Source organism: Onychostruthus taczanowskii, unplaced genomic scaffold, assembly GCF_017590055.1.
Source record: "Onychostruthus taczanowskii isolate IOZ18803 unplaced genomic scaffold, ASM1759005v1 scaffold63, whole genome shotgun sequence".
NCBI lineage: Eukaryota > Metazoa > Chordata > Aves > Passeriformes > Passeridae > Onychostruthus > Onychostruthus taczanowskii.
The window spans coordinates 4716074-4737860 of NW_024504012.1; the positions used below are offsets into that span (position 1 = coordinate 4716074).

The window sequence follows — 21787 nt, forward strand, 5'->3', positions numbered from 1 at the left end:
GACTCTAGACAAAGAATTTTCAGAGTAGAAAATGATTCCTTCTCAGGCCAGGCTTCGCTGATGGAACACGAGGATCCCAGTGATTCTTAATCTCTCGCTTGGTTTTCAGCAGTAGGAGTGTAACACGATAGGGAAAAATCCCCAGCCAAACCAGTTCCCCATGTCATGGGCTTGCATGGAAACTGCGCTTCTGTTCCAGCAGAAGCTGCAAAAGCCAGCCTGAAGTGTGTATTTGCCACAGGAAACTTCAGCAGAGATGGTTAAATTTCAGCTTAACTCTTTAAGAGGAAACAGCCAGACCTGTGATGTTTTAGTGTTGTTGTTGGATTGCAGTAGTGATATGTATCTGAGAGAGCCATCTCTTTCTTTTTCTCTCCAAGGCCTCCAGTTTTGTTTTAGCATTTTGCTCCAATGACATTTTCTTATTCCCTCTTAACATGATGGATGGGACTGGTCTGTACTCCTTCAAACAGTCCCTGATCCTTGGGAACGTGGGGGATGTGTGTGTATTTCCAGCACAAAGAGCACATCTGTGCTGACCTCTACTTACATGCTAAGAAATCCACGTTATCTAAAAGGAGAAGAGAAATCCAGAATAACTGGCCAAAGCAGTTGGTGAGTGTGACTTGGGGTGCAGGTCCCTTTGAGCTTTCTGTGAAAAAGACCTGTCTTTCTGTGGTTTGAGTGGATCCAACTTCAACTCCTAGCTAGCTGATTTTGTGCATTTGCCTAAAGCCAGAGCCTTGATGTGAGAAAGCTCTTCCCAAGTCCCACGTCTGAGCTGTGGACAAGTGCCCACCAAGCCTGCTCTGTGGATAAGCCGAATGCAGAGAGTTTGTTTTAACCTCTGGGATGTAGGAGTCTGGGGAAACTGCCTCATGTTCTTGTTGATTTCTCTGAACTGTTTTCTGTTTCTTCTTTGAAGTGTGTTATAAAGCAGAAGATGTTCTGTAGGAATGGATTGGCAGTGATTTCAGTGGTGCCACGGTCTGAGATAATGCCACCTTTCTGTTTTGCTGCATGTTGCCCAGGATCACACTCTTTTCACAGTGCCCTCTGAACTGGGCTGACACCTCGCAATGCCTCCAGGGTCTTTTTAGGATACATTTCTGCATCTTGGCAGGTGCAGCTTCTGTTCCTTTTTCCTGTGAGAGGCTGCTTGGCCAATGCCATATAAAATCATCCTGAAATGAGTAGATGCCAGATTCTTGTGCACTTGGCCTGGATAGCAAATGCTCTTTTTTTTTTTTTTTTTTTTTTTCCCCCAGCCCTGCACAGAAGTGAGCATTGCTGTGCTCTCCTCACAGGGGCTTCCTGGAAGCACAGTGGCATTCTGTCCTGTGTCTCTTGTTGCTTCATCTGGGGCTCTGCTGCTGAGGTGGATTTCAACCCCTTTTTTCTAATTCCACCTAAAATCCTGATACTTTTATTACTTGGAAATTTTTTCTGTGATTTTGTCTAAATCACTCTGAAGGACATTATTCCTGTTGCCTTTAACATGTAGAATTTAGTGAATGGGTTTTAATACCTGCATTAGTTGTTTTTGAAATAGGAACTGTAAAGCAAGAGTGATATGAATAATTACCTCTTTTCTCCAGTTACAACCCAGAAACATTGCTGAGCACCACCAGCATCTTAAGAGCCCCACAGGGCTGCCTTGTTTCTGATGCACCGAGAGTTTAATGCTGCTGCTCATTCATTCTTTATTAATTGTCTGAATTTCATAATTGCTGATTTAGTTACAGTATTACCAGCCTGCCTTCCTTGGCGTGTCACTGCTTCTCTGCCTGGCTATTCTTATTTGCCTTCTCAACTGATCTTACTCAAGCTTTTTATGCAACAGTGGGAGAGCAGCTCTGTGGTGAGCAGTAAAAAAAATACCAAAATAAATCCTGTATTTCACAACTTGGAGCGTAAATATCACCATGCTGCAATTTGTCTCACTTTGCTGAGCTGACACCTTTCTGAAGTGCTGTGTGGGTATCTTCTTAGGCTGCCCCTTGCTTTGTCACCTGCCCTCAGGTAGATTTGGGATGACTTTGTGCTCCTCTACAGTATCAGCCCTGCCTTCGACCCATCCATGTGGGCAAGGAGTACCTCAGCTGCCTTGAGGCAGGGTCTGTCTTTGAAAGGGTGCATTTGGGGGCGAGAGCTAATTTTGAAATAGGAATTTTGTTTTCCTTCTCAGATGGAGGGAGGTGCTGGGCTGGACATTGCCTGTACTGCTCAGCCCAGGGGTCCCTGAGGCATCAAGGCTGGCTGGTGCTAGAGAGAGGCAGGAGTTTATCAGGGCTTACTGTAAAGGGGCATGATTGAGCTGCTGCAGATGGCAGTGCTGCTCTTTAAGCCAAGCTCGTTCCAGCACAGGGGCTCAAACCCGCTCTGGGCTGGAAGAACAGAAGCCATTCCCAGGCTCTTGCAGTTCCTCATCTTCTTCAAAGGGCGGTTGCACCAAACAGTTTGTGTCGCCTCTGCCTGCACAGGTCAAACCAATGCACGTCTAATTAAAAATACCACAAATTCCAGTCAGATGTGGGCTTTCCAAGGAATGCACTTCTGCTTATTCTAGCAGCAGGTGGTAAATATTAAAACGTGTACAGCTCACTTCTTGTGTTCTCCCTCCCGGGCTGTGAAAAGCAGTGCCTGCAGATGCACACAGAGCCCATCCTTGTTTTCCTTGATTGCAGGAAGCAGCTCAAAGCCCGGCTGTTATTTCTATAACCAGTTTGACCAGTGTCCCCGATGCACCCACGCACCGGCTCATTCACACCCTGGCGTGGTCACCAGGGATGGCAGCGTGTGAAGGCGGTGGGGAGCTTGCCACCTCCCACACAGGTCCAGCCTGTGCTGTTGTCACTTCCTTGGATTTCTGAAAGGAGTTTGGAGATGTTTCCAAGGCTGGGGGATAGTGTGTTGCAGGGTCTCCACTGCCCTTCATGCCTGGCTGAGAGGTGCTGGTTTTCCCAGCCCGTGAGCACTGCTCCCACTCAGAGTTGTCACTGAATGTGCCCAGGCTGGAGGAGAAATTATATGGCTAGGCTGGAGTCCCCAGCTTTCTTTCATAAGCTTGGTATTAGTCAAGCCCCCATGGAGTGAACAGAAACACTTGCACAGGGACCTTGGTGGCTTTGGTGAGCTGCTGGTGGAACTGAGGGATGAGGCTGGGAAGTGTGCTCCTGCTCCAGCACCTGCATCCCTCATGACACAGTGCTGCTGCTGCATCCCCCGTGGGCTTCCGTGGCACACAGCAAGCTGCTGGTGTGCCTCAGGTCTCCTTTGAATCTCTGATTTAAGGGTGTTAAAAAAAAAAAAACCAAACTAACAGAGAGGTATGGAATGCCTGAGGATTTCTTGTAGGGAGGTAAATCATCTTGCAAATGGAAGTCTTCAAAAGAAAGGGTTAGCATAAGTTGTTGCTTGTTAACTTTCTCCATTTAACCCTGTGACTGATAGTGATTTAATTCTTACCAGTTCTGATTTCTCTGAGCTTCCTGTGAAGCTGCTTCTCCTGCAGATGGCTCATGAGCGTGTCCCAGTTTGCCACCTCAACTTGTGAAACTCGGAGGTAGTGAGGGGAGGCTGGAGGAAGCGGATGGAGGCAGCTCTCTGGGAGGAAATAGCAAACCGAGCAGAAGGCATTTATTGTGAAGCATTTGATGTTATTGGAAAACATATTTTGTGTGATAGATGGGTATGCTGCAATCCTGGGGTGGTTTTGAAGCAGCAACCTTAACTTTGCTCTACTGCTCTCACAACACGGGTATTTTTAGCCTGATTCCCATTTATACCCATTGGTACGCACAACCATCACAGACGGTTACCAAAATTAAACCTGAAGTTGGATGGGAAAATAGGCACTGACCTTGTCAGTGCAAACCAAAATCACATCTATTTCAGACAAACACATGTACCTCAGAGCTGCATTTCCCATATGTGCAAATGCAAATCCAAGGAACTGTGGAAGAGTTTTAAAAAGCATCATTAAGCCCAAGAGCAAGCATCCACTATTTCAGTATTCTTCCTCTCTTCCAAATTACCGTGGCCCTAAATTTAAGTCCAGCTCATGCTAAAACCACCAGCAGTCCGGTGTAGGCAAGAGGACAGGGGGAATTTAATCCTGAGGAATAGTTTAAACCCCAACTATCAGGATAGCAGAGGTGTCCAGCATGTTTGGCCATGCCATGCTGGCAGTCTGCCAGTGGAGTGGCTGAGAACCGTCATCCTGGCCCCAGATATCTCCATGTTTCTGTGCCCCACAATGGGACCCATCCCTGCTCCAAGTGCGAGTGCCACAGGCTGGTTTTGTCCTCAGATTTGGTGGCAGGAGCAGGGAGCCCAAGCAAAATGACCACACTGAGGAGATCCCCAAATTTCCCTGCTTTTCTCGTCTTTTTGTATCCCAGCTCCTGGAGGGAGTAGGGAGGTGCTGCTGGCATCCCATGGCAAGTGCCCTGCTCGTGTGTGGAGCATGGGCATAGTCATGGCCAGATTTACAGATGCACAGAGGAGTTGGGGTGCAGTGAGAGCCCACAGTGAAGGGCGTGGCAGTCCTCAGACACAGGCAGCAGCACAGCGCTTTGGTAGGACGGCTCTTAGCAGTGTTTTAAAAATGGCTTCCAGTCCTTTCATTGCTGATCACATTAGTAGGCTAAGCAGGTATTTCAGTGTGCTCCCCTTCAGCAAGCCTGAGTCCCCTGGGGGCATAAAGTACAGCCCAGAGCAGTGGACTGTCAGATACTGTGCAGCCTTGTTCAGAAATGCCTTTTGGATGAAGCTGTCTGCCCTCCTGGGAGGTGCCCTGCTTTCCAGCCATTTCATCCCCTCACACCAGCTGCTGCTTCCCCAGAAGGGCCGAGGAGCCGTGGGCCAGGGCAGGCTGGCAGGTGCCTTTCTGTTTTGGGGGCAGCAGGCTGCAGCAGCAGGGACTGATGGATGCTGCATGGCTGGGGGCCCCTGGCAGGACTCTGGCTGTCTGTTGCCCTACCTTTGTGACCCTGGGCTCTGGGGAGAGGCCGTGCTGCCTCTGCTCCCTGCCCAGCTGGCTGCTGGACACCACACAGTATCGCAGCTCGCATGGTTGCAACTCTTCTACCTGCAAGGCTGCTTCTGGCCAGGTTACATCTGCCTGCTACTTTTCAAATCCAAAGCTGTATCTAAAATCATTCCCTTCTCTCCAATGCTCTTTTCTTTCAGTTAACTGAAAGGCACACTTCTCCTCCATTTAACCAGAAGAAAAAAGGAAGACAAGAGGTGTCCTGACTGCAGTCTGCTCCCGGTGCTTTGGCAGGACCCCAGCGCTGAGCCCGGGGTGTTGGTTACCCCACAAAGGGCTCGAGGGAAGCTGGCGCTGCCTTCCTGCTCCTCTTGCTTTCCCTGCCCAACCCCAGGGTGGCTTGGCACCCCGGCCAGGAAAAAATGGCCTTTTCCTCGAAGGGTTCCCATTCCTGCACAGCCCACAGGTGGCTTCTGAGTAATTCCAGGGCTCTGGGGCTGCTGCCGTTTCTTTGTGTGGTTCAGTGAAGCAAAATCCTCCTGCCCTGTACAGAGCTGTGTTTGCCATTCCTCCCAATTATGGCTCTTAGGATCCCAGCAAGGTTTCTCAGGCTTCCCTCCTGGGAAGCTCCTGGAGGGTTCTGAGGTTTGCTGTCATTCCCCATGTTTTCAGCAGCAGGAATTGTGAGGTATGTGCCTCCCCCGGCCGTTAATTCCTGGCGCCGAGGAGCCTGTGCCCATTGAACTCGATCCCGGCTGTCATTTTGTAATGAGTTAATTCTTCACCCGGAGCGCAGCGCCACTCCTCCCCCCGAGTGCTGGGGAAGCGGCGCTGCTCTGCCATTAGCCCGGGCTGACCCGGGGTTAAAATCTAACTCGGCAGGTACTTTATTCGGTATTTTATGAGCTGCTGTGCCAGCCAGCTGCAGGAGGAGCTGGGGGCACGGCCGGGGCAGGGCAGCTCGGGGCTGAGGGTGCTCCCGGCAGGTCCTGCCCAGCCACCCCTCTGCGTTCGGCCTCGGGGGACCCAGCTCTGCTCACCGTCCCACGTCCTTTCTGCATAAACACACAGAAATACAGCTTTCTGGCAAAAATTACATCCTCTTCTGTGCTTTTTCTTATGGCAGATTTTCATCTCCTGCCTCCCATCCTAGCAGAGCAGCATTGAGTTTTGTCGGAATTGCTTTTTCCATGGTAATTGAATTCTCAAAACACTGCTCTTTCCCCAATACAAGGTACAAGCTTGTAACGCTTTTCCTCTTTTTTCTTTTTGTTTTGTTTTGAGGAGGGGGATAGAGGGTGGATGGGAACTGGGGCAGCTCGATGCACTTAGACCAACTTCATTAAAAAAATATTGGTGTTTTGTATTCTGCTGCCACAAAGTGACCATAAAACATTCCTGGTACCTTCCCTTACTTACAGACAGTGCTAGTGGGCAGAGATAAATTTTACCTGAGGCAGTTTAGATGGGCTGGAATGAAATGAGGACATTTTAATTCAGGTTAACATTTTTCAGATGCTTGTGAATGTGGGGGGATGATGGATCTAGAAAGACATCATCTCTCCTCCTCAGTGCCTGATCTGCCTGACCTTGCGTGCAGTGTGTGGTTACAAGTTTGCTCACACTTCTGCTGTATGGAAACAGCCTGATAGGGATGGGTAGCATCTTTCTAGGGATGCTGAGTTTTCCCTGCTTTTCACACATACCCATCGCTCTCGGATTCATACATAATTTTACTCCAAGCTGACAAGGTTACATGCACTCTCTATTAAGCAACATATGTTAACTCAGTTCTCCAGAAAGGGCAATTTTAATACTCTGCCAGTAGGAGTGCGTTGTGCAATGATGCATACACCAGCTGGCTTCTTTTCCTTCCAAAGTTATTTAAATACTGAACTCTGCACAAAAGACAGATGTTGAAAATAGCCTCCCAGTAACCTGAGGTCGATGGGAAGGCTCCTGTGCTCTGATGGAATAGATGTTTCTCTTCCGTTTGAAAAGATGAATGTGGTTTTTTGTGGCCAGGGTAAAATCAAGGGATAATCTTTATTCACTTAGTTGGTTGGATTTTATGAGTGATCTTGTACTTCTTTTGCATTACTGAGACCACCTTTGATTTTCTTCTCAAATAGTTGCAGGGCTTTTTAACTGATGTATCTCAGATGTCCATTTTCAGTCTTTCCTCAAAAATTTTAATGCAGCTCTTAGAGCTTCAGTGGGAGACCAACTGTGGAGCTGTGCAAGTCTGGGAACAGATGATTTTGTTGTTTCCTTTTCCATTTTCTGTGTATTTCCCTGAAATGAATTCTTCTCTTTCTTCTGGCATTGTCACATTGCTATAAACAAGAATTAGTATAATTAACCCAAGCTTGTAGTATTATTACAGCTATTTAGAGGTCCAGAAACACACCCAAGATGGGCAAAACGGCTGGGTTGAAAGCTAAGAAAGCTCTTTTGTTATGGCATTTAATTGGTTATAAGTAGTACAGTGAAATCCTGCATGGTGTGAAACCAGAGGGGATCATGGGAATGCTGTGCAAATCCTCTTTCCTTTCTTGATTTCAAGTTGGATAATTATTTCTGTATCAGTTCTTTATTGAGCCGTAGGCTAGGATTTGGCTCTCCAAGAGGGAGCCATGGGTGGCTGAGCTTATCACATATGAAATGTGATTTTTCTCCTGGGGCAGTCACCAAATCCCAGTGCAGTGCCCAGCAAGTGTGGGGTGAATTGCTGCCACCCAGCTGCCTGCACCCAAATACACAGACGCTCCTATTGCACATCTTTGGGAATGCAGGATATACGCCCAGCAAGGATTGGGTGTTATTTCCAACCATGCCATCATCACCTCTGCTCTTCTCCCAGCAGCGAGAACAGCTAAATCCTAAGGCTTTGCAACCCTCTTAAGCTTTCTCTCTTTGTTTTGCAGCGGAAGGAGGAATGTTGACAAAGATGGGCAGGCACAGCAGATCTCTGTGCCTGGGCAGAGTAGTCGTCAAGAACGGCTCCAAGCCAGGGAGGTCCTGATCAGTAGCACAGAGATGTTCTTCCATGGCCCCATTAAGTAAAGGGTTTTGGTTTCAACCCCTTGCAGTCTCTGTGGTTCAGAGCTCACTCAGAGGAACTGCACAAAGCTGACACTTCCTTAGACCAAATTAGGAAGCCCCTCAAAATCAGCAATGGCATCTCCCGGCCAGTGGGACTCAGCGTGCTTTCTGTGCACAGCCCCGGGATGTGAGAAGCAGCTGGGCTGAACTGCTGTCCTGTTGAATGCTCCCCCTGGCTGATTTGTTACTAAATCACGGTTAGTGCTGCATGGGAGCCCCAGGGGGCCGGTTCATTAGCGTTCTGCTGGCTGGAACTGCACTGCGGAGCGCGGGGAGCCGGTCCCGGAGAGCCACGGGCTCGCTGGGCTGATTGCTCTAATGAGCCTGGATGGGCAGCAGCGCTCTGAGCACATGGCTCAGGCTTGCAAAGGAGCTTGGCTCTGCAGTCGGTGTCAGGATAAAGGCCTGGATTTGTGGAAGAGCTTAAAAAAATCTGTCTGCTCGGTCCTTCTCAGAATTTGACTTCTTTGCTTCCAATGGGTTTTGCAGTGACCCGGGCACTAGGGGGCTTTGGCTTCAGCGTGGCACAGGCTCAGCAGCTCTTCCCACAGCTCTCCCCAGTGCCAGGCTCAGGGCGAGCCTGGGCAGAATCCCTTGCCTGCAGCTAGGGATTGTGGAAGGCTCAGCAATGAGCTCTGCATGATTCTATGCCTGAAATGTGCCAGAACTGGGTAGCATCTTTGCTGAAACCTCCTGGCCTGTCTGCATTGCTGTCCTCGGGCTGTTGCTCACTCAAAAAACATACTAAAAACAGTCTGTCTTACCCTGAGATATTTTTCTCTCTTCCAAGCCCACATCACTTGCACTTGGGGTAGCCCAGAGTAGAAACCCCACAGCACCAGGAGTTCCAAAATGCAAGTGGATGTGTATAGTCAATGGTTGTTAGAACCAATAAATCAGGCATCAGCAGCCAAGGTGCCATGCAGTCACCCTGGATGCTGCAGAGAGCTTCCAGATCAGCCTGCAGCTCCTGGAAAATCACATGCAGAACCTCAAAAAGGACTGGGATAATTACTGCAAGGTAGTCAGGCCAAAGCTCACCTTTTCAGGGCTAAATCAAGAAATTTCATTAGTGTTAGGTACCAGGCACTGGTCTAGTGTCCTGACAAGACACAAAGAAGAGGGTCTTGAATGCAGTTTCATCTCTGCTGGTAATGATAGGGATGGCACTTGGAAGCCTCCACCTGGGGGTTCTTCGGTGAGACCCTTCTCCATGAGGAATAAGCCATGCAAGCAGCATATGGGGATGTGCTGGGGGCTTTGAGGCTGACCAAAGCCATGGTGGGAGCCTGACCTCTGCTTTCTCCAGCCCACCACCATGGCTTCAGCCCCAGCATGGGTGGCTTTGCCTGGTCAGTGCTCAGGGGAGGGCGGAGATGCATTCCTCACACTGTTTCCCAAGCCTTCTGAATCTCCCATCCCCTTCAGCCACTTTAAATGGTTTTGAGGAATTGCGCTTTCGGGTCTTTTATCATTTGATCACAGGTCAGGGCCAGCAGCTTTTGCTGCCTGCTGGCTCTGGCTGCCAGAGCTGATGCATCACGCGGTGCTGGAAATGTCACAGCGAGGCTGGCGCGGGCCGCAGGCAGGGCACCGCTCCCTCTGCAGAGACACTGCCGAAATGGTGAGAGGATAAATCAAATCCTCTGCCTCAGGCAGGCAAGGAGCAGGATGCAGGGCTTTTTCTGGGCACAGAGGGTCTGTCCCCATGGCTGTGCACAGCTCCCTGCAAGTGGGACCAGCATATCAGGTGCCTGATGTGGCTGCACCTGTGGCAAAGCAGTCGTGGGACTCCTCAAAAGTCCCACAGCAGGATCAGCCACAGCAAGTGGCTTATTTAGCCTACTCCTCTGCCAGCTTTCTCCCCACTTGTAACACTCTAAATGCCAGGGTGGGTGGATTTGGGAGAATCTCATTCTCTCCCCAGGCCAGAGCAGAGCTTTGTGTTTAGTCACTGATCTTTGGAGGTTCCTGTTGGGATTTTTTCCTGTCCAATGACTTCTAATTGAGGTGGGTCATTGCATTATCCCATCTCCCCTGGAGGGTTTACAGAATCCTCAGCAATCATCTTCAGTCTTATACTGAGCCCAAAAATACCCAGCTCAAAATGGCATTTCACTTTCCAGAGCTCAGCAATGGCCACAAGCCAGCGGGGCAATCGCAGGCAGGCTGGGGATCCTTGGGGGCATGGTGGTCCCTCTCTGGGGAGGCACAGCCCTTCAGAGGAGCAGACCAAGTGCCTTTGAAATACGAGCTAACATTCTCAGCAGCATCCTGAACTGGGTAATGCATTATCCACATCCAGGGACTGGATTGCTTTGGTGTGTGCTCCTCCAGATGCTGGGCACAGGAACACTGCAGGGCAAAAAGACCCCTTGTCCTGTCCTAGCATGGATGTACAGGTTGATGTGGGATCAGGAGAACCTGCCCCTGTCCCTCTTGCCCCTTCCTACCATAGCCTCTTCATCCCTCCCTGGGGCTGTCCTGGCACAGGAAAGCTAATTCAGGTGTTTTCTGCCATCTCCCGCAGTATGAGTTTAAAGCCAAGAATATCAAGAAGAAGAAAGTGAATCTCATCGTGTCGGTGGACGGCGTGAAGGTCATTCTGAAGAAGAAGAAGAAGGTAGGCAGCACTGGTCCCTGGGGCAGCAGTGCCTCAGCAGCTGGACCCCTCCCTTCATGGTGCAGGGACCTTGCAGCATCCTTGAAGTTCTGGGAAACTCTGGTGGGCTGGGAAAGGGAGGCATGGGCTGGGGTCAGCCTTGTGTGAATCATGTTCCTGCAGGGTGGCTGAGCCAGTCTTGGTGTGGTGCAGAAGGAGCTCAGGGGGCCCTGTGGGAGGCGATGTGGGATGTGGCTGGTCCCCAACAGGACCTGACCCTTGGCAAAGGGTTGCAGGGGAGCAGTAGCAGAGCTGTGACACGAGCTTCCCAAGTATGTCCCTGGACTGTCTCTCTGCCCTGTCCTTGTTCTCAAGGACAGCATCTGACGTACTCATTTTCAGCTTCTTTCATTGCAGAAAAAAGAATGGGCCTGGGACGAGACCAAAATGCTCGTCATGCATGATCCCATCTACAGGTAAGGCTGTTGGGTGAGGGAACAGAGGCTTGCGTGGCTCTGCTGTGCCCCTTACCCACACCACACAAGCACCGTGCTGGGCACTGGAGAGGGCAGCTCATGGAGCTTCCTGGAGCCTCCAGCTCTCCTCCTCCATCTTCTTCCCAAAAGCCAAGAGCAGGGGTTGTCTGTCCCAGGGAGGCCAGACTGGAGTGAGAGAGGCCCCCAGCCATGTTGGAGAGGGGGTGGCAGGCACCTGGGCAAGGCATCCAGCTCTGTGAGCAGGCCAGGAGTGGGGTTTGCTCTTCTCCATCCCTGGAGGGCTCCTGGGCCACTGATGCTGTCCCTTGGGGCTGAGCAGAGAAGTCCTGTGCTGCCTTTGCAAAGTGTTTGTTGCTGTTGAATCAGCAGGCAAATTTTCCCAGCTGAGGTAAAACCACTGCCAAAAAAATTTCTAATGGGCTTTAGCAGTGATGTGCTGCAGACGTTGGGCATCTGCAGCACCCCGTGCCATGGGAAGCATTGGTTGTGGCCTTGGCAGTCTCCTGGGCGTGTGGGTAATGTGTATGCTTATATCCTCCCTTCCATTCTGTCCTTGCAGGATATTCTACGTATCTCATGACTCCCAGGACCTAAAGATCTTCAGCTACATTGCCAGGGATGGGTCTAGCAATGTCTTCAGGTGCAATGTCTTCAAGTCCAAGAAGAAGGTAAAGATTCCAGGATGCACATCTCATGCTGGTGTACTCCAGGTGGAGCAGCTGGGGCAGGACCCCATGGATCTGAGATCCTGTGGCAGCACAGAGACCCCTGAGAGCTGTTCCAGCCTGGGGGGTCACCATGCAGAGGCAGCTCAGCTGAAGTTCCATGTCCCCTCCTCTCGCCGGCAGAGCCAAGCCATGCGCATCGTGCGGACGGTGGGGCAGGCGTTCGAGGTGTGCCACAAGCTGAGCCTGCAGCACACCCAGCAAAATGCCGACGGCCAGGAGGACGCAGACAGCGAGAGGAACGGAGATGACCTGGACGTCCCAGGTATTCCACAGAGCTGGAGGTGTGGGGATGGCGTGGGGCCCCCAAAGCCCGGCAGATGTAGTTCACAGAGGCACTGTCTTCCCATACTGCGCCTTGATGGCTGACACCTCTGGGCAATGGATTTGCACAGCAATCTGGCCTGCTGTGCTCCAGGCTCAAGCTGGGATCTTGCCCAGCAAGGAACCTTCTCTAGGTGTTAGCCATGATCCTCTCAGACATCCCCCTTGCTGAGAGCCCATTAGCAGTGCCCAGGGCTCTGCTCTGTGCTTGGCTGCACACACTGCAAACGTTCCCTCGCTGTTTCCGCACAAGGGGCCCCAAGCACATACCTTCCTCCTGTCCTCTCTGCAATTCCCAGAATGGACATAGCCGTGTTTGTGCTCTCCTATCGAGCTGTCAGGACTGCAGGCAGGCTACAGACCCAGCTCCTTCTCAGGCCTGTGTGTAGAGGGGGCAGGGATGCCTGGCTGGGGGGGCTCCTGGTCCAGCCCCATCATCCTGAGCTGTGCAGGGTCCCAGGGAGCAGCCTTGCTCCTTGGCACCGGTGCCTGTGCTGGAGGGGAGGCAGAAGTTCTATGAGAGGTTAGTCAAACTCTTCCAGTGCCAGGTGGGACACTGGCAGGTCCTGCTGCCTCTCTGTGTGTGGATTCCCTGCACTGCCCCGCTCTGTCCCCCACTGCCATGCTGTGGGCTGGATCCCCCACATCCCAACAAGGGCAGCCTGGGCTGGGCTGCGGTTTCCTGCTTGCCTCTGTAACCAGGGCTGTCCTGATGACCTAATCACTGGGCTGCCCTGGACCGGTCATTGTTTGGTTTTCCTCCACACAATGTCCCGGCCACAGTATGCAGCTCCCTGGGGAATTCAGAGCATCTGTTTTTTGTTTTTCTTTCCCGTAATCTCTTGTTTACCTTTCTTCAGCTTTATCTGTGTTTTCTGTTCTTGGTGGCCCGTTTGTCCCACATCAGGGCTTTTGGCTGCCCTTCCCCAGGTTTGGTGTGCTGGGGCTGGGTGTGTTTTTAGCTGCAAGCCTCCTCCCGAGCAGCAGCAGGAAGAGCAGCCGTGTCTCTCTGTACCTGCTTCCCACCAGGGCTGGAGGGTGGGCGGCGGGAGGGCGGTGGGACCCACAGTGGGCATCGCTGCCCACGCCCCGGGTGAGCCGTGGTGAGCTGCAGGGGCAGGCAGGCCGTGCCCTGCCCTGACCCTGCTCCCGCAGCCTGTCGCCTCTCCGGCGTGGAGAGAGCGGCCGCCTCTGCCGAGGAGACCGACATCGACGCCGTGGAGCTGCCGCTGCCCGGAGCCGACATCCTGGACTTCAGCCGTGGAGTCACTGACCTCGATGCTGTGGGCAAGGAGGTGGGTGCCACACCGAGCCCAGGGTCCTTGCCCTCCGCTCTCAGGGGGTGGCACGGCCACAGCCCCACGACTCTGCATCCCGAGGGCCCCGGGGTCAGGAGGGATTGTGCAGCATTCCTCAGCTCCTGGATCAAAGCCATCTGCCGCTGAAGAGCTGCCCTTTGGCTGGGGCCCAGGGGAGAGCACTGTGCCGAGGCTCAGCTATGTGCAGCCACACGGAAAGGGTTTGGGGCAGAGCTGATAGGGACTTTTTTCCACCAAAACCACAAAAATAAAAGACTTTTTTGATACAGTAGAAATTCCCATGGGAAGCATCAGCCTTTTCGGGAATTTTCTACAAAAGTATGTGGGTTGTTGTTGAAACTGAAAAAGTATTGTTTTCAAAGGTTGGAAGCACCCTTATAAAAGTGTACATTAGCTGTGAATGCAGCTTCTTCTTTTCTGGGTATTTAGCGTGGCTGCTCTGTGCCAAAGCTCATGTGTGTCCAGTGGCTTTCTGAGGTGAGTGCCAGGGCATCACATCTTCAACACTGGTGTTTTGCAGAGCTGCCTCCACCCTGAAGATATCCTGACAGCGTCACCCAAGATGCTGCTGCCCTCATCTGCCCAGCTGCCTGACCTGGGAACACCCCTCTCTGCCCACCACCAGATGCAGCTTCTCCAGCAACTCCTGCAGCAGCAGCAGCAGCAGACACAAGTGGCAGTGGCACAGGTTCTCCCCTCCATTCTTTCCCAGTGGCAGTGGCAGGGCTGGGCACACTACTGAGCCCCTTGGTGCTGCAGAAGTCTCCTGCCTGGAAGCAGCATTGAAGGCAGGCAGCTCCATGGGGAGGGAGCTCCATGAGGTGCTTGCCACCAGGTGTCTGGGGCCTTTGGCCCCTGTCTGCTCGCCAGTGCCCTGCCCCAGTGACTGGTGTGCCTGGACTGTGCAGCTGGCAGCTCATTCTCCGTGCAGCTATTTCTCCTTGAAGCAGCTCTGGCTGCTTTATCCAACTCATTACCTGAGCTTTACTTGTTCTCTGACCCTGCACGGAGCTAGCTGCAATTCATCAACTTTTTTCATGGTCCCAGGCAATGGGCTCCAGCAGCCTTTCTGTGCTGTCCCATAGCTTTGCTCCTCTTGCATCAGTAAATCAGTATTTGTTGATCAGTTCTGGCTGAGCTGCTGCCTCCAGAGCCCACATTCCTTCTGGGGTCACAGACTGCCAAGTTCCTTTCCCCTCTGGAAGAGGGATCTGCATTATTGGGGAACCCTTTGTGTCTGTCCAAGTATAGTGTTGCTCACAATCCAAAAGGCTCCATGGTGCCTGCTTAAAGTGTGAAATATTGCACCCCTTGCTCTTGGTCTGGCTTAGTGGAAAGTTGTAAATCCCAGTCCTTTGCCTGGTCTCCTGTCATTCCGAGGCTTGCTGTGCTTTAGCTCAGCTCTGCCAAAGATGCTGCTGTGCCACCTTGCTGACCACATTTGGGCAGCAGCTGCCTGCTGGCACAGCTGGCACTGCCTCCTGGTACCCACCTGTGGGGACAGGTGGCCCGCAGCTGGGCAGCTTCAGGGGCCCTGCAGCAGCAGCTCACAGCTTGGCAGGTACAGAGAGCTTCCTCTTCTTCCTCAAGGTCACTTTCTGGGCCTCAGTAAAATAGCCTTTTGTGTTTGATGGGGATATTTTTGTTTTCGGGTTATTTTTTGTTTGGATTTTTTTGAGGGGTTTTTTTGTTTGGTGTGTTTTTTTTTTTTTTTGTTTAGTTGTAAATCTGTGCTTTCCTGGTTCTAGTCCTTGCTGGAGCAGTTGTAGGAGCTGTGGGTGTGTGCCAGGAAGAGGTGCTGAGCCAAAGTGGCCCCCAGTTCACTGCTGTTCCTTTGTGCAGTGTATGTTTCTGGTGTTCTTCCTGCTCAAACGCAGATCAGAAAGCTGCCCTGGGCGGCAGCTCTTGGCTGTCTGCCCTCGGGGGCATGGTTCTGGGGACACAGATGTTTGCACTGAGGTAGTTGTGCTGAATGCAGTGGTGGTCTTGCCTGTGGGCTCCCCACAGGCATTGCTTCCCAGAGCCAGGCTGAGCAGTCAGCTCGCACCTGAGAGCCGGCCCCTGTCAGCATCAGCCTGCCTTCTGTGGTGCTCCAGCCCCTCCTTGCGACGGAGGCCACTGGCTGGGGCCTGTTTCTGGGGAAGCTGCTCAAAAAGACAGCTTTTCTAGGGCCAGCTCCGCTGCACGGCTGTGCCCTCGCACACCCGTAGCACCATCCAGTCGGTCGAGCGCGTCTCCTCTGCTGCATCCATCTGGCTCCTCCTGGGCTGCCCTTTCCACGCACATCTGCAGCTCACGTGCACCACTGACAGTTCAGCCAGTGCTGCCCTCCTGGCCTTGAGCTTTTCCATCAGGGAGGCCAGGGGACGATGTGCTGAGTCCTGGTGTGACACCACCCACACGCTCCCCATCACATCTGCAGTACCTGCAGGGAATGGCTGCTTCATCACATCATGGGTTGGGGTGCTGGTGAGCCCTGGGAGATGGGCAGGGATGGCCAAAGTTGAAGCCCTCAACCCTCGAGCAGCATCTACCCATGCTCACCCGCTCTATCCTGTCCAGGTCCACCTGCTGAAGGACCAGCTGGCAGCAGAAGCAGCAGCACGGCTGGAGGCCCAGGCTCGTGTGCACCAGCTCCTGCTTCAGAACAAGGACTTGCTGCAGCACATCTCACTCCTGGTCAAACAGGTGCAGGAGCTGGAGCTGAAGCTGGCGGGGAACACGACTAGTAAGCGCTGCCGCCCATTCCTCTCCCCTCGCAGCTAGGCAGTGCTGTGGGGGACATGCATGCGGGTGTTTTTCTGGGGTTTTTTTGTGCATTTCCAGTTACTTTGTTCAGAGGGATATTTGTGCCCTTCTGGCCTGGCTTGTGTGTGTGCAGCAGGGTGCTTGCATGCAGTGTGGGAAGGGGCTTGGGGAGGGCTGTATGGACAGGTAGTCACCTACCTCCATCAGCTGTATGTCTGCTTTCCCCAGTGGCTGCATGCTCCAGGCCAGCTCCATGCCTGCCCAAGAGCCCCTGTTTGACCTTCCTCTCCATCAGCTCTCTGCAGGAGCTGGGCTGGAAGATAGTTAACTTCTTGTCCTGGAAAATTTGGCCTTTGTTGGCCAGCGACAGCTCCTGGCATTAGTGACACCAAATAAGCCCTTTAAAACAGCAAGAGTGGAGAGGTTGACACCCAAATGACCCCAGATTGTCCTCCTCTGGCCAGTGTGCAGCCAGCCGTGGTGGCCAGGGGATGCCCAGGCAAGCTGGGCCTCTTAGCCGTGCCCTTCTCTTGCAGCAGGCTCCCAGGACAGTTTGCTGGAGATCACCTTCCGCTCCAACGTCCTCCCCGTCCTCTGTGACCCGACCACCCCGCAGCCCGAGGACACCCACCCGCCGCCGCTGGGCCCCAGCTCGGCATTCCCCAGCGCCATGGGCAGCCCCATAGGTAGGAACGACTGTCTGGTGAAGCTGGAGTGCTACCGCTTTCTGCCGGACTCGGGGCCGCCCGCCCCGGAGCCAGCCCTGGGCAGCCTGGAGCTCATCAAGTTCCGCGAGTCGGGCATCGCCTCCGAGTACGAGTCCAACACGGACGAGAGCGAGGAGCGCGACTCCTGGTCCCAGGAGGAACCGCCGCGCCTGCTCCACGTCCAGCCCAGGCAGGACCTGGGTGACAGCCTGGAGGATGAGATCGCGGTGTAGGGGTCAGCAGGAGGTGGTGCAGAGCAGCCAGGACCTGCTGGAGCTGGGAAGGACCCTGGCCGCAGCCCCATGACCCTGGCAGGGACGGGACAGCCCAGAGGGAGGGGGGCAGAGGAGGGAGCAGGAGGATTCCAGCGCCCAGTCGGGAGTGTCTGGAGGTGAGGATGGAGCCGTGCCCAGGGCGTGCCGGGCGTGCTGTGCTCCGGCACGCGTGGGCTCGTGTGCTGAGCTGCAGCATCCCTGCTTTGCAGCACACAGAGCTGACAGCTCCTTGTGCTCCCCCCTGGCCCTGTCTCCCTTCAAACTGTGCGTCAATGTCAGGCAGAGGTAAGGGACTTCTGGATTAGCCTCTGCTGCTGCTGGGGAAGCAGTAAAGCAGAGGAAGGGTTTTACTGGGGGAATGGGAGAGCGGTATAGGGCAATGAGCAGGGACAAGAGGGACTGAGGGGGCAGCTCCAAGGTGGTGAGCAAGGACAGAGCAGCTGGTCTAGCTCTCTGTGTGGTGGGCAGGGTGGGGGACAAGTACAGGGCCATGCTAAATGAGGGTTGGTGATGGTGCCCTGTCAGAGTGGGTCTGCGGGTGAGAAGTGAGGCACTGAGGGACAGTGGGGATGAGCCTGGAAAGGATTTGAAGGGGTGACGTGAGGTTGCACAGGCTGTCCAGGTGCAGGTAGTGGTTGGCAGGGGGATGTGGTACTTTCAGGACAGGGTTTATCTGTGCCAAGGCAGGTGGAGGGTGTGCAGGCAGAGCCCGCTCCTCTGCCAGGCTGTGGAGCAGAGAGGAAGGCACAGCACAGTGTGGAGCAGGGAGCCAGGGCATGCAGCATCAAGCTGTGGAGTGTCCTCCCCCTCATCATCTAATCCTTCGGTTCCTTGGCACAGCTGCCAGGTTTCAAAGCCTTTTTCATGCTCTCAAGTCACATTTTCAAACACTTCCAATCACCACAAACTGCCTGCTTTGCTTTATAGACAAACCCTCCCATTTCCAAACAGTTGTTTTGCCCCACACCAAGGCTGAGAGCTGCAGAGCTGGCACTGGCATCTTCAGGGATCAGCACACTTCCAGCCCTCAATGGGGAGTGAACTGCTGGTGTCTGCAGGGGTGCTTCATCATACCTCTGGTTTGCACACTCTGGAAAAGTGAATCCAGGATCTCAGGGGTCCCCTGCCAGCCCTTGAAACACTTATGGCTGAAAGCCATCTGTGGGTGCCTCCAAGGGATCCAGAGCTTGTTCCTTTTCTGCAAACACTTTTATCACCTGCCTGGTGCTGAGCCTCTAAGGGGCCAAGATTGGAAGGGGTATGAACCAAAGTCCTGATGTCCACCCTGCTTCATGTGGAAGCACTCGATGAGGTGGGGATTTGGCACAGTTGTCTTCCTCCCCATCCTCCCTCCTATCCTGCTTCTGCTTTGCTTTATTGCTTCCTTACTGCTCTCACCTTTGCCAGCTCTGTCTCTGCTCAATCTGGCTGCAACTAACCCCTGGCTGACACCACCTCTTGCTCTCCTCCAGGGCTTAGCCTGGCTGCTGAGGAAAGTCCATGACTTCTCTTTGCCCTGGTCCCCTTGGGACTGAGAGCTGCTGAGGAGTGTGTGGATGCGACCCCCAGGGTCAGCACGAGCTATGCTATGCACCTTCTACCACACGGCAGGACTGGGTGGACTTGAGGAGCTAAGGGTCTAGTCGGAAGGAAGGGACATGTTTCAGTGTCTCCAGCAGTGCCCTGATGTCCATGGGAGCTCTGCACCAGCCACAGAGCAGGCAGAGTGGGAGAGGGTGCTGTTTGGTACTCCTGAGTGGTGCTCCTGTCCTCTAGGCACCACTGCCTCCATACACCCTGTCCCACACGTCTGTGGGGACAGCTGTGTGCCAGCCCCTCTGCTGGAGACCCGACATGCCACTGCCAGCTTGCAGCAGTTGAAGGTGAAAGCAAGGGGGGCGAGGTTGGTGCAGCTAGGAGGAAGAAGTGGGCATGACAGCATGTGCAAGGCATGGCACTTACAGGGTAGGGATGGTTGAGCTTGGACAGGGATTTCCATGTGGGCAGAGAGATCGTTCAGGGGAAAGAACAGCAGGAGCTCATGGGGCAGATGAAGGGAGAGCCTGAGAGGAGCAACAGCAGGCCAGAGGTCTCTTCCAGGCTGGGCTGCCTCCAGAAGCAGGTTGGGGGAGCCATCTGCTGAGCCACCCAGGAGATCCTGAGCAGCCAGGTCCATCCCTGCTGCACACACAGAGCTCAGTCCCGTGAGGAGCTGTCAGTACCAGATGTGGCCTCGGGCTCCTGCCCCACGCTCTGCCCACAGGGAATGGGGGGGTGCTGCCGGGACCGGGTGGGAACCTGCCAGCCTCATGCTGCACCATGGGTGTACACATGTAAATGACCCCTCCTAAATCAACGCTGCCTCCAAGACTCCTCTCTAGCCTCTCACTTTTGTTATGGACCTTGACAGGGGTTTTATAGCTATATTTTTTGTCCTTTCTTTTCCTACAACTGTCATATTACTAACTGTTGACTCAATCTATCTGGGAAGCCAATCTGTCAATGTAAGTGCACTTAACCCTTGGGTGTTGTCATTAGTCAACTGGCTTTTGCTAAATAAATCTTTCTATTTCTCAAGGCTTTCTGTTGTCTCTTTCTTCTCACTGACTCTCTCTTTCTCTACTTCCTTCCCTCTCCATGCTGGGTGCCAGCACCAGCGGTGGCATCCTCTGGCCTTGTGGAGACCCCCTCCAACCTAAGCTTCCTCTCCTGTGGGACCCCTGCTTGTGGTGCTAGCCACAGGATGCCCACGAGAGCAAGGTGCCCAGAATGTTGCTGGGAGTAGAGGTGTTTCAGTCTTGCCCTTCAGCCACTGCACAGCACAGGCTTGTCTCAGGGCTGATCCAACAGCTGGAGGGTGCCAGGGGCTTCCTGGCATCTGCAGAGCTCCCCACAGAGATGCAGAGATGCTAATCGGCACTTCCAGGGGCTTGGGAAATATTTGGCAGCTGGAGAAGGAAAAATAGGGAAGAGCCTTTCTCAAAGGATGGCAGAAGTGTTGTGTAGGCAAAAAAAAGCAGTGCACGGGCAGGATCTGACTGCTTCTGAAACAATTAATTCTGCTGCTGGCAGGAGTGATGGAGCAGTGCCCTCCCGTGGCAGCTGCCTGGCTGCTGGGGCTGCACGGACACCCTGAGGGCTGCAGCCTCCTGTGCCTTGAGCTCCTGCTCCCCCAGGACCTCGGGCCTGCAGTAGAACCCCTTGCAGCTGCAGCCCTCCTGGGAGCTGTGCTGGATCTGAGTCGTGAGCAGCCACAGTGTGGGGAAGATGGGGCAGCACAGCATGCACTGGTAGCCACGCTGGATCACAGGCTGGCACTGGGAAGCAGTGAGTTTGTCCTGGACCATAATTCTGGCTCTGCTGCTGGCCAGCCTGTCCCTCTCAGGGGCTGGAAGTCATGTGAGGAGCCAGAAGAGAGGTCTTCAAGAGGTTGCCAGGTTGCTCACACTCCTGAGAGCTGGTGTCCAGGCTGGAGAAGAAGCTTCCCATGCACTGCTGGGTGGCTGTCTTGGTGCAGATGAATAGCTGTGGGATGAACCCCAGGGCTGGTAGATGCTGCAGGTGCAGGCAGGGAGCTGTTCAGCAGGACTGTGGGCCCTCAGAATGCAGAGAAAAGGGCCTGCAGTGAGTTGGAGGTCCCTGTAAGAGTCCAGCCCCCCACGAGATTGGAGCAGCACTGAGAACCCTTCCTCTCTGCCTGTGCCATGCAGTGTGGAGGTGGTTGTCTCTGTCCCAGTATGTGACCCCGGGATGCAGAGGTGGAGTTGGGCAGAGGATGCTGATGGGCAGCGAGGCCCCAGAACAGCACCAGGCTCACCCAGGAACTAGCTGGAGCCATCACACAGACCCAGTCTGACATGGAGGCAGCCATGGGGGTTTGAGCTGGCACTCCTGGGGGCAGACCCCACAGCTTCAAGGAGTCTTGCTGGGAAGACATGGTGGAGAAGCCAGTGTAGCTCATAGGTGGGGTTTGATTGTAGAGCCCTTTCCTCTGCAAGCACCTGCTGCCACCCACCACAGAGACCCAGCCTGGGCTGAGCTGAGGGAGCCATGGTGGGGTGGGCAGTGCAGAGCCCACACCGTGGGTCTCCCAAGAGAAGGCCCTGTGGCTTTACCAGGGTGTGGCTGACAAGGGACCCACCCCCATGTGAGTCCCATCTCTTCAGGCAGCATGACATACCTGAGCAGGGGGTTGGCAACACACCTCACCTGGAAGGGACAGGTGTGGAAGGGACAGGCCTCTTCCCTTGCCATTCCCCTGGTAAATGCTTGCTCGCTCTCTCTTCTTCCACAACCTGCTTCCCAAGTCACTTGGTGTCAGGTAAGAGAAGCTCTCAGTGTGTTGCCAGTGCCGAAGTGGGGCCCTGGGCTCACTGCTACCCCCTCTTGCCCCACAGTGGTCCCCTATGTATCATTGCCCTGTGCAGCCCTGGCATAGATCCTAGCTGCCCACAGCCTCTGCAGGGCTGTAGGAACATCCTCCCAGTCCCCA

General features: G+C 53.7%; 1 protein-coding gene across 8 annotated transcripts in view; it reads left to right on the forward strand.

Annotated features, from left to right (window-relative positions):
* LOC121344340 (nitric oxide synthase 1 adaptor protein) overlaps window positions 1–21787 on the forward strand; it is a 42056-nt gene that overhangs the window by 18085 nt on the left and 2184 nt on the right. For 3 of the 8 annotated variants that reach the window (XM_041420207.1, XM_041420211.1, XM_041420210.1), the window contains 8 exons: window positions 10629–10721; window positions 11103–11176; window positions 11757–11865; window positions 12046–12187; window positions 13402–13541; window positions 14086–14253; window positions 16128–16293; window positions 16850–16999. In XM_041420207.1, coding sequence (XP_041276141.1) covers window positions 10629–10721; window positions 11103–11176; window positions 11757–11865; window positions 12046–12187; window positions 13402–13541; window positions 14086–14253; window positions 16128–16293; window positions 16850–16999 — 1042 coding nt within the window. Of the gene's footprint in view, window positions 1–10628; window positions 10722–11102; window positions 11177–11756; window positions 11866–12045; window positions 12188–13401; window positions 13542–14085; window positions 14254–16127; window positions 16294–16849; window positions 19873–21787 lie in introns of those variants that run through there. The other 5 variants (XM_041420209.1, XM_041420212.1, XM_041420208.1 and 2 more) reach the window with 4 other exon arrangements.